The 12072-nt window shown below is 53.3% G+C and overlaps 1 protein-coding gene across 13 annotated transcripts in view; it reads left to right on the forward strand.

Annotated features, from left to right (window-relative positions):
- Window positions 1–10253, forward strand: part of LOC136656033 (transcription factor COE3-like) — an 86484-nt gene extending 76231 nt beyond the window's left edge. For 5 of the 13 annotated variants that reach the window (XM_066632857.1, XM_066632863.1, XM_066632861.1 and 2 more), the window contains 4 exons: window positions 1673–1850; window positions 2394–2579; window positions 4145–4333; window positions 9963–10253. In XM_066632857.1, the coding sequence (XP_066488954.1) occupies window positions 1673–1850; window positions 2394–2579; window positions 4145–4333; window positions 9963–9994 (585 nt within the window). In that variant the 3' untranslated portion in view covers window positions 9995–10253. Of the gene's footprint in view, window positions 1–1672; window positions 1851–2393; window positions 2580–4144; window positions 4334–5599; window positions 5671–9962 lie in introns of those variants that run through there. The other 8 variants (XM_066632856.1, XM_066632860.1, XM_066632858.1 and 5 more) reach the window with 4 other exon arrangements.
- Window positions 10254–12072: the final 1819 nt, after the last annotated feature.

The raw sequence follows: 12072 nt of genomic DNA on the forward strand, positions 1-12072 counted from the left end.
CAAATGCCCCAGGGAGCACACCAGATAACAAGAGACCTCATCCTGGTGCTCTCCCCTACATCTGGCATTCTGACTTAACCCATTCCTAAAATCAGGAGGTTGCGCATACACATCATGGCTTGTACCCCGTAATGGATTTTTCCTCCAGAAACTTGTCCAATCCCCTTTTAAAGGCGTCCAGGCTAGACGCCAGCACCACATCCTGTGGCAAGGAGTTCCACAGACCAACCACACGCTGAGTAAAGAAATATTTTCTTTTGTCTGTTCTAACTCTCCCAACACTCAATTTTAGTGGATGTCCCCTGGGTCTGGTGTTATGTGAGAGTGTAAAGAGCATCACTCTGTCCATCCCCTGCATAATTAGGGGATGGTATCCTTGTTCCGAGGACTGCTGAGATGAGATACACTGGACATTCTGGGGACTTTGAGGAGTGCTCTATAAGTGCGCACTCATTGTTTGCACGCCCCTTGCCCCCCCCACTCCCTTCCTGCATCATCTTTGCTGACCTCTCCTTCCGCCAATGAGATGCACACATGCAAATGTTTGCAATTTAGGAAGCCTTAGGCTTGGAGCACTGGGGCTCTTTCTCAGGGCAGAATGCCAGAGCCCCCCATCGCACAGAGCATTTTCATGTCCCTCACAATGGTGTGTGGTGCCAGTAATTATTTCCATGCCTTGGACCTTGTTTGCTGCCCTCCCCCTGCTTTTCCCCCGAAGTTGCACGGAGCTGGCTGGGCCCATAGATGGGCCTGGCTCCTCAGCCGACATCTGTTCACCATTAGGAATTCCAGGGCTGTTGAGTAACAGACCCGAAGCGGCCCCTGCCTCCCTGCACCCCCATAACCAGCCCAGCCGCTGTTTTCACGGCTCAGTAGCGGTGAACCCCACCTGGGCGGATATTGCTGTGGTCTTGTGGAGGCGTGGGGTCAGGCCATCATGTGGGAGGCATTTGGCTCCGCTGGAGGCTTTGTTTTGCTCTTTGCGGTCCCTGATGTTCTGCCCCCTCTTCCTTCCCAGGGCATAAATCTCCTCCCTTCCCCACTCACAGCACGTGAGCAGCAGAGTGGTGGTGTAGAGTTTCTAGCTCCCCCTCCTGGGGTGGGAAACTTCAGCCAAACTTGAGGCCTGGCTACATATTACATGTGAGGCAAGAGCCCACACGGCTCACTGGCCGAGCCCTGACTTCACAGGCCAGGTTCGGTTCATGCCCCTGCCAGGCAGGGCTGGGGGCAGTACCTAGAAAGCCACTCCCAGCTTCCTGCACTGTAGGCATCGGAAGGAAACATATGCATGACAGACTCTGAAGCGCCCCCCCCCAAAGAACGCAGCTAGAAGAGAGGAGGTCCTCAAAGGAAAACAGTGGACACGTCCCGAAGGTTGTCAGTGGCCTCTGCGTCCTTTCCCTGCAGCTTCCACTGCTCATCTCCAGGGGAGCCTTCAGAATCTTCAGCAGTCAAAGGTGCCCTTCCAGGTTGAGTCTGGCTTCAGTCACCTCCATCCCAGAAAGGGGAGAGGGGATGCCAGAAAGAGCATACAGTGGTGAGGGTTGGAAGTTCATCCCAACCCAGTAGAGCACCAAAGCAGAAGAGTGTATGTTGTTCATAAGTTTAAAGCCAGCAAACTCTTTGAAAGAGCTTTTTGTAGTACCTTTGCTCTCTTCTCCGATGTCAGGACATGATCCTGAAACGAGCCGCAGACATCGCTGAGGCCTTGTACAGTGTCCCCCGCAACCCCAACCAGCTGGCCTCCCTGGCCGGGAACCATGCGCACTCGGGAATGATGGGCGTCAACTCCTTTGGGAGCCAGCTGGCCATCAACATCAGCGAATCTGCCCAGGGCTCCGAGCAAGGTGAGAAGGCAATGGGTGGTCTCTGCTGGGAACATCAGGGGCTCACAGGTCAGGCGATGGTTGTATTCCGAGGACGCTGGGTGCCAAAGCAAGCAAAAGCACACAGGGCCCAGCATCGCTGCGGCAACTAGCAGGCCAAAGTCCTGTGGCTTGGGAGACAAAGACAGCACAGGCATAGACTCTCCGGCTGGCAGGGTCTCCGGTGTGGACCCATCCCATCCCACTGGTATGGTTAGCCAGGAGCCAGACTTCTGATGGTGCACCAGCAAAGGCTAAGCCCATACCTTTCTGGGGTCTTAGTGGCCAGGATCGTGGCCAGACGTCCTTGGCCATGCATGCCTCTTGCTCACTGCTTCCAGAATCCCATTTCCAGGGATGGCCAGCCGGATGCTCCTGGCAGTCTCCCCAGTGGGAGATGAAGGCAATGTCCTTTCCTCCCCAAAAACTGATAGTGACCAACTTCCACTTCCTCTCATCATGAATTTGCTAATCCCCCTTTGGGACAGAAAGATCATTAGACTCTCCCCCCCCCTCTGTTTGCAGTCTACACGCGCAACACGAGCAGTGTCTCGCCAAGAGGTTATGTGCCCAGCTCTACCCCACAGCAAAGCAACTACAACACCATCACGTCCAGCATGAACGGCTACGCGGGGGCTGCCATGACGAGCCTCGGGGTGCCTGGATCCCCCAGTTTCCTCAACGGCTCCACTGCCAACTCCCCCTATGCCAGTGAGTTTCTGCGCCTTTTGAGAAGGGGCGTCCCTGGTCCTCTGGGTTTATCGTTCATTTCCGTGAATGCACAAAGATGATGATCAGGTAGCACCCAACATCTTGATGTCTCAGTTTCTTTTTGCCAAAATCTGCAGATTGCAGATGCCCAATCTCATCTGATCTCGGAAGCTAAGCAAGGTCAGGCCTGGTTAGTACTTGGATGGGAGACCGCCTGGGAATACCGGGTGCTGTAGGCTTATACCATGATCTCGGAAGCTAAGCAGGGTCAGGCCTGGTTAGTACTTGGATGGGAGACCGCCTGGGAATACCGGGTGCTGTAGGCTTATACCATGATCTCGGAAGCTAAGCAGAGTCAGGCCTGGTTAGTACTTGGATGGGAGACCGCCTGGGAATGCCGGGTGCTGTAGGCTTATACCATGATCTCGGAAGCTAAGCAGGGTCAGGCCTGGTTAGTACTTGGATGGGAGACCGCCTGGGAATACCAGGTGCTGTAGGCTTATACCATGATCTCGGAAGCTAAGCAGAGTCAGGCCTGGTTAGTACTTGGATGGGAGACCGCCTGGGAATGCCGGGTGCTGTAGGCTTATACCATGATCTCGGAAGCTAAGCAGGGTCAGGCCTGGTTAGTACTTGGATGGGAGACCGCCTGGGAATACCAGGTGCTGTAGGCTTATACCATGATCTCGGAAGCTAAGCAGAGTCAGGCCTGGTTAGTACTTGGATGGGAGACCGCCTGGGAATGCCGGGTGCTGTAGGCTTATACCATGATCTCGGAAGCTAAGCAGGGTCAGGCCTGGTTAGTACTTGGATGGGAGACCGCCTGGGAATACCGGGCGCTGTAGGCTTATACCATGATCTCGGAAGCTAAGCAGAGTCAGGCCTGGTTAGTACTTGGATGGGAGACCGCCTGGGAATACCGGGTGCTGTAGGCTTATACCATGATCTCGGAAGCTAAGCAGGGTCAGGCCTGGTTAGTACTTGGATGGGAGACCGCCTGGGAATACCGGGCGCTGTAGGCTTATACCATGATCTCGGAAGCTAAGCAGAGTCAGGCCTGGTTAGTACTTGGATGGGAGACCTCCTGGGGATACCGGGTGCTGTAGGCTTATACCAGAGTCTTTTGAGACGGAAGCTTGCCAACCAGTTTTCTTTTTTTATCAAAAAACAAGCTCAAACAAGCTGGTTTGAGCAGATGAGCTGGAATTATATGAAGTTGGGAAAACCCTCAGTGAGTCCTCAGCCGTTGAATGGGGCTGAACAAGACTCCCAGCAGTAGAATGAAAGAGGTTGCAGCCTCAGGTCAGCTCCTTGTCCATCTCAGTACCTAAGATAAGGGGAAAAGAGCCAGGGAACAGCATAGCATGTCAACAGGTGGAGTTTCTGTTTATCTTGTGAAAACCTCTTCCACCTGGAGGACCTCAAAGACAGGGCAATGACTATGCATATATTTCTCCCAGGGGCAGAGAACTTGAGGGGGCAGATTAAGCATTCCCCCCCAGGGTGTGCCCAATTCCCCCCAACCAACCCTTCCACAACTCATATCTGTCCTTCTCCTATGGTAGTCATGCCGTCCAGTCCACCGCTGGGAGCCTCGTCCATCACCAGCTCCTCCACGCCAGCCGGGGTCTTCTCCTTCTCCCCCGTCAACATGATCTCCGCAGTCAAGCAGAAGAGCGCCTTTGCTCCCGTGGTACGGCCGCAAGCATCCCCACCCCCCACCTGCACCAGTGCCAATGGGAACAGCCTTCAGGGTGAGTTGGCACGAACCAGGGGTATGCCGGGGCAGGGTCTCTTCAGCAGAGGAAGTCGGCAGGGGTGGGTAATGTGTGCCAACAGGCAGGACAGGAGAACTTTTCCAGGCATTTCCACCTGGAGAAAATCGGGGGAGGCCATGAGTGTCAGTTTAACTTCTTTTTCTTGACATGCTAGTTTTTGGTGTGCATGGAATTATGGAGGAAGGGCATTCCATTATGTGAGCCCCCCCCCCTGCACCTGGGAGTGATATAGCCCATACCCTTACCAAGCACTGCCATCTCATTAAGAATTAGGCCATTGTCTGGGCAGATTAGTGATGCCTGCTCAGCCTGGAAGTGAGGTTTTTTAAGACCTTCCGGAGGCCTCTGGACTGGCAGGAGGGGGGTGGCATTTTGCAGTCCTCGCCTCCAGGCAGTGCAGAGGCCAGATTGGCCACTGTCAGGACATCAGTGCAAATCCTCCAGTTCAGGGGTGTCCAAAGTTTTTGGCTGGAGGACCACATCATCTCTCTGACACTGTGTCGAGGGCTGGGGCAAAAAAAGAATTAATTTACATTTAAAATTTGAATAAATTTGCATAAGTTTACATAAATGAATATATTAAAGTTGAACTTATATGAATGAATGAAGGTCTTGCAATAGCTCAATGCCTATAAAAGGCCTTGCACAAAGCAAGGCTGGCCTTTCCTTTGCTGCCTCTGCTGCATCACAGACGTGAAACCGCAAGCAGTGGAGGGAGCCCTCATCCCACAGCTCACGTGAGAGGTCAAACAGACAGTCACCCTTACGCTGAGAGCAGTTGCATCGGGCCAGTGCGGGCTCCAACAAATCTCTGGAGGGCCAGAGGCTCTTTGGAGACTGGGGGCTCCATGAGGGCCGCATTGAGAAGCCTTGAGGGCCGCATGTGGCCCCGGGGCCAGGGTTTGGGCACCCTTGCTCCAGTTTATCTTTACACCCTGGCTAAGCTTGATGCGCCACAGAAAAAGGGCATGGAGAGAAACCCAAGATAGAAGTGGCAGGGGAGGGGGGAGCTTTCCTGGTCCCAGCCTGATGAAACACCCCACCTCTCTGTGAGGCTGATTTCCCTCCTTCTGCCTGACACGGGTTTTGGCTGCCACCTCAATTCTTCCTTTCCGAGGCTCCCCTTTCCTTGCTTGCTCTCGCCTCCCTCTCGCTGCTGATACATGTGTGCTCTCTCTCTCTCTCTCCTTTTCTTTCCTGCCTTTCTTCCTGTGCTGCTGCTCTCTTGGTCCTGCCAACCAGACCAAACCTTTGAGGAGTCAGACAAGTTCCACACCCCGCCTCGGTCTCTCCAAGGACTGGCTTATTCCTAACCACAGTATGTCTCCTCTCTTCTCTCCTGCCTCCACTCCAGCCTGGCTCTGTCTCCACTCCACTCTTTTCTTTTGCTGCTGCTCTCTGGTAAACAAGTGGGAGCTGTAGTGTAGCTGGGGGCGTGGCCATGTTGTGGCCCCTCCCACTTGCCTTTGAAGCCATTCAGGGCAACTGAATGCTTGCACACTGCCAACCCTGCCCCTAAGGGCTCTGATGGCAAGTGGGAGGGGCCGCTTATATGGCGAGTTACAGTGCCTACTATACATACCATGCTGGCCCCCAGCTGCGTTACTGACTGAGACATTACTGACCAGCTACGCTACTGAAGGACCTTGCCAGTCATTAGGGATTATTAGATTGTTGCTCTCTATAGTGGGGGGCATTGCTGAGTTTGGAATAAATGACCCAAGGATGTTACGCACTTGCCAGAATTTTCATCCCTGGGCCCAGCTATCACCACCATCGCTATGTCCTCTGTCCCTCCTCAGCGCCAGGCTCCAAAAAGCTTACAGAGGGGTCATAAGAACATAAGAAGAGCCCCGCTGGATCAGACCATAGGCCCGTCTAGTCCAGCTTCCTGTATCTCACAGCGGCCCACCAAATGCCCCAGGGAGCACACCAGATAACAAGAGACCTGCAAGGCTTCCTGGGAATTGTAGTTTAAGAACATCAGAACAGCCCCGCTGGATCAGGCCATAGGCCCGTCTAGTCCAGCTTCCTGTATCTCACAGCGGCCCACCAAATGCCCCAGGGAGCACACCAGAGAGACCTGCAAGGCCTCCTGGGAATTGTAGTTTAAGAACATAGGAGCAGCCCCACTGGAGCAGGCCATAGGCCCATCTAGTCCAGCTTCCTGTATCTCACAGCGGCCCACCAAATCCCCCAGGGAGCACACCAGATAACAAGAGACCTGCAAGGCTTCCTGGGAATTGTAGTTTAAGAACATAGGAGCAGCCCCACTGGAGCAGGCCACAGGCCCATCTAGTCCAGCTTCCTGTATCTCACAGCGGCCCACCAAATCCCCCAGGGAGCACACCAGATAACAAGAGACCTGCAAGGCCTCCTGGGAATTGTAGTTTAAGAACATAAGAAGAGCCCCGCTGGATCAGACCATAGGCCCATCTAGTCCAGCTTCCTGTATCTCACAGCGGCCCACCAAATCCCCCAGGGAGCACACCAGATAACAAGAGACCTGCAAGGCCTCCTGGGAATTGTAGTTTAAGAACAGCAGAACAGCCCCACTGGATCAGGCCACAGGCCCATCTAGTCCAGCTTCCTGGATCTCACAGCGGCCCACCAAATCCCCCTGGGAGCACACCAGATAACAAGAGACCTCATCCTGGTGCCCTCCCTTGCATCTGACATAGTCCGTTTCTAGAATCAGGGGGTTGCACATACACATCATGGCTTTTAACCTGTGATGGATTTACGGTTTTGGTCGTAACTCAGCAGCAGAGCAGCCAGTGCTTGGCAGACAGAAGGCCCCGATTCAGCTCCACGCATCTCCACCTTAGGGTCTTATGCACCAGGGCTGGAAACCACCACCACCCCATCCTTGGAGCTGGCACCAGTCGGAGCAGACAGCCCTGAGTTCAATGAAGCAGCTTGGAATAAAGCAGCTGTGTGCCCTTACGGCGGAAGCTGGGCACAGGGGAGGGGCTGCTATTAGTTCTGGGCAGTTTCCTCAGTGCTGGTGCTAATGGAGGCTGCTCTTCCCCCATCCCTGAATCGGGGCTGAGAGGCTCCAGGCACAATTCCTTTCTGTGGGGGAGGGGAGAGGGAGAGAGGAAGCAGCCAGGCGGCCCACTGCATTTCCTCTTCGCCTCAATGCAGGCTAGTTGGAGCATCGCAGGAACCTTAGAGGAGCCATGCCCCATCAGGCCACCCACTGCAGCATCCTGCTACTCATAACGACCAACCAGATGCCCCAATGGGAAGCTCCTGAGCGGGGCGGGGGGAGCAGATCTCCTGCCACTGCTTCCCAAGCAGACCACCCCTGAGCCTGGAGGTTGCACATAGCCAGTGAGGAACCCTGCTGTTCCCCAGTGTGATGTGTCCAGTCCCTTTCTCAAGCCATCCAAGCCAGTGGCCATCACCACATCTTCTGGCAGGAAATTCCACAGACTCATTATTCACTCTGTGAAGAAGAAGAACCTATTTTTGTCCATCCTCCTTCTCCTGCCAATGAGTTTCATGAGATGAGCCAGCCTAGCTGGGTCACTGCCTGGCTTGTGTCGCTGTAAGAAAGGGAGAAAAGCTTCCTCCGGCCCCAGGCATCATCTTATAAATCTCAGCCATGCCCTCTTTAGCTGCCTTTCTTCTGAACAAAGAACCCCCAAAGGTTGTAGCCTTTCCTTGCAAAGGAAGATGCTGCAGCCCTCTGGTCCTTTTGGCCATCCATGTTTTCCAACTCAACCATGCCCTGTTCTAGTTGGATAGACGAGGAGGAAGGAGACGTGGGTTCAAATCCCTAGTCAGCCATGAAGCTCAGTGGGTGACATTGGGCCAGCTGCCATCTCTCAGCCTAGGCTTCCTCAAAGGATTGTTGTGTAGATAACATTGGGGGTGGGGGGAGAACCACGTGCACTGCCCTGAGCAACTTCGAAGGAGGTTGGGATAGGGACATAGCGAATAATACTGAATTCCTCTGATCAGTGCAACAGCTGTTCCTCATGAAAGCCCAGTAGCCACCATTTTGAACATGGAAGAGTGCCTAAGAGCACAAGCTATGAGGTGCCAAGTTCCCTCCTAAGGCCCGCCCAAGAGCATCCATCTTGGCCATCTGATCATCCTGCAAAATGCTGAGAATTTTCCCACCCTTTCCCTACCTGTCCAGCAATCTGGGGAAGTTGCAGCAGGGAAGGCTAAGAGGCAAGGCCAGCGCATTCAGCAGCAGGAGGAGGAGAGAGCATGATGCCAAGATGGTAGAATGGACTGTTCCAGTCCACTTTTGAATGCTCCCCCATGGGAAAAAAGACTCCCAGAAACCGGAAATCTAGCACATCAGGAAGGGAGGTTCTGTCCCCCGACACTGATGGTTTCATCCTGATGGAGGTTTCATTGTGTGTAGGAGAGTATTCAAAAATGGTGGACTTTTTTTCTTCCTCCTCCGCACAGTGGTATCGCTAAGGGGGGCGGGACTATAGGCCACACTGGGTGACACGCAATGAGGAGTGACACCACTACTTAACAAAATTGTTTACATCTTGGTGTTTTTGAATAACCGTCATGTTATAGATCAGTCCCATGTGTATTTTCATGCAGAATGCAGTGAAACAAACCACGCTGAAATATTTGCTATCAAAAGTGATAGCCCAAAAACCAGCAGGTGTGGGGCAATGGCACATCACCACGCCCACCGCCCAGGGCATTGCCCCTCCCACTGCATGGGAGGGGGTCTGTCACAGGAGTGACATGCTGGTCTCCCACACCAGGTGATGCCACTGCCTCCACACAGCATCTAAGTCCATTCTTCTGCCTTCTTCTGCCGCGTGTGGTCAGTCTGTGGAACTCCTTGCCACAGGATGTGGTGCTGGCGTCTAGCCTAGATGCCTTTAAAAGGGGATTGGACAAGTTTCTGGAGGAAAAATCCATTACGGGTTACAAGCCATGATGTGTATGCGCAACCTCCTGATTTTAGAAATGGGTTATGTCAGAATGCCAGATGTAGGGGAGGGCACCAGGATGAGGTCTCTTGTTATCAGGTGTGCTCTCTGGGGCATTTGGTGGGCCGCTGTGAGATACAGGAAGCTGGACTAGATGGGCCTATGGCCTGATCCAGTGGGGCTGTTCTTATGTTTTTATGTGTGTGGACCAGGTGGCTCCTGACGTGGTTAGATGTACCCCATTTTAAGTTACTCCTTGTGAAATGGTTATCTGTATCCAGCCCGTATCTCAGCTGTTCAGCCATGTGCTCAAAGAACTGCCACAGTCAGCATGAGCACATCAAGTCTGCACACCGCCAGTGGTGTAGCTGGAGGGGGGTGGAGCACTTAAGCTGGCAGGGAGCCCCAGCGTGGCGGGCAAGCAGCCTCTCCCTTCGGAGCCATTCCCGTCGCGGGGAGCAAAACGGAGCCGTACGGTGAGTCCGTACAGCTCCATTGCTCCCCCTGCCGGGAATGGCTCCGAAGGGAGGGGCTGCTTTCCTGCCTCACTGAGGCTTCCAGTCAGCCTGAGTGCTCCGCTCCCCTCCAGCTATGCCACCACACACCTCGCATGACAAAAATCTAGCACTTCATTGATGGTTTTCCTTCTCCGTCCTCAGATCATGACCATCTTCTTTCCTTCACAGCCTTGACGGGCCTCATCGTACCACCCATGTGAGCAGGAAACAAATGATGAACCTTCTGGAAGGATGGACTAATAGACCGGCACTTACCCAGGCCCTTGGACTGAAAGGGTGTGGGCACTGCTTATGAGACATGGGCTCCTGGAGCAACCCTCCCTAGCGCCTTCCATCCTGGTTGCATCATTTCCAAAAGCCTCCCCCTTTTGGTGGGAAGCTGCTTGGGAGCAGGACTAGCCGAGGGAGGTGATCCTCATCAGCTACCAGGAGATTCCCGACCATGAACTGGGGGTCTCTTCCACATGGAGGAGGTTGATGTTGGGACAAGATGGGGGGGTTTGCGGGGAATTTGGCACTGCCATCCTTTCTTCAAGGAGTTCCTTTTGCCTGCTTCCTGCACCATTTCTTGCTGCTTTGGTCAAAGAGCCACAAGCAAAAGGATTCCATCATCCCAGCTAGGTTCCCACTCAGGTAGATTTGCTCCCTGCCAAGAATGGAACATTCCTAAAAATATATATATAAATATACAGATATATATATATATATATAGTTTATAGCTTTGGGTTCCCCAATCCCTCTGGAGGGATTGCACTTTGGAAAGTAGACGCTGAGCATCATCTCTGTGAGCCAGGCTCGCCTTATTCCTGGGGTGCACCACAAATAATGCGTTGGTGAGGACACAAAGGGCTTCCCTCCTCTTTAGGAGACCAGGAGCTGCCTTCCAAAGCAAGCCCACCCTCACATCCCCCTGGTCCTTGCCAAATTAGCAGTTGAGATCCAGTGAGAGGAAACCTTTGCGGAAAAGAATCCATCCTGCAAAACAATTCCTCGTGGTTGAGTGTGTTTTAGTTCTGCTCTGCCTGTTAGCCTGACTTGCTAATACAAGCAGTGAGGGAGAGATCTCGGCCGGGGGAGATGCTTACTGGTATGAAGGAAGCCTCTAGCAGGGGAAGTGGCTTTCAGCGCCCTCAGAAGCTCCTCCTTTACAGGCATGTCATCAAAGGCAGGCTGCCAAAAGTCAGCAGGGGTTGGGGGTGCACTTCACTCATGTTCCTGCACATGGGGACCAAGGAGCACCCAGAAAACTGGCTTTTTGTGGGCGGGACGTGTGTGAAGACTCCCTTCAACCCCCTCCACTCCCAGCAGTTCTGTCCCTGGCTGTGTGTTCTTCCCAGCCGTTCCAGATGTTGAAAAACCCACCCACAAGTTCCCAAGAGGCAGCTCTCCGCTCTCTTCTGCCTTGCCCCATCAGCAGAAACAACCATTGTTGTCTCTTGCTCCTGATACCAGAAAGGGCTTAATTAGCAAAATCCTTAGGAATCCTATTTTTCCTGGGACGGATGAATGGTGGGAGCAATGCCAGCCCATGTTCACACAAGCTGCTTCTTTTCTGTTGAAGAAGGAAAGCACTTTTATTTCCTGTCCCGTTGTCACATAAGCCAGCTTCCAGCACTGCAAGAGTAGCGGGGCAGGGAATCCCACTGCTGCTGTGAAGTTTGCAAGCGGTGAATAATGGCGTGGATCGGGCGACAGGCCCCCCCCTCCACCTGCACCTTCCCTGGGGATCGGTGGCTCCAGAATGAAGACTTGCCAGGCAGGACACACAACCGTACCCTTGCATTGTACATTTATGGCAGGCAGTCACACCATTCAGGAGCTGATTTTTTCAGTGGCCAGTACACCAACTATACTTGAAGCCAGGCTTGAGAGGAGTAAAAGGGAAGAAGGGAAGTTGGATCGTCCTTCAAAAGGAAGTGTATAGACTGCCCCACGAAACCGGTAACTGTTGTTCATCAAAATGACCCAGTGTAGAACCCACTTCCTGGAATATCGCAGTTTGCTGTAGAGAGAAGACTGGTTCCTCTCCCAAAAGTTCAGCCAGGAAAGGCTTGCGGGTTGCCCTGTCATTGTTGGACTGAACATCCATCCACTTTGGATATTGCTGCATTATCAATTGGTTATATAACAGTTTTGCTGTCTTGTCCCGCCCCAGAGAGTCCCTGGAGTTATAGTTCACTGAGGCTGTGAAGAACTCCCTGTCTCAAATCCCTGGCCATGTCCCCATCATCCCTCACAGACCTAGAGTGTCCTGGAGAAAGGGAGCGGCGGTTAAACC

This window comes from Tiliqua scincoides, chromosome 6 (assembly GCF_035046505.1).
Source record: "Tiliqua scincoides isolate rTilSci1 chromosome 6, rTilSci1.hap2, whole genome shotgun sequence".
Taxonomy (NCBI): domain Eukaryota; kingdom Metazoa; phylum Chordata; class Lepidosauria; order Squamata; family Scincidae; genus Tiliqua; species Tiliqua scincoides.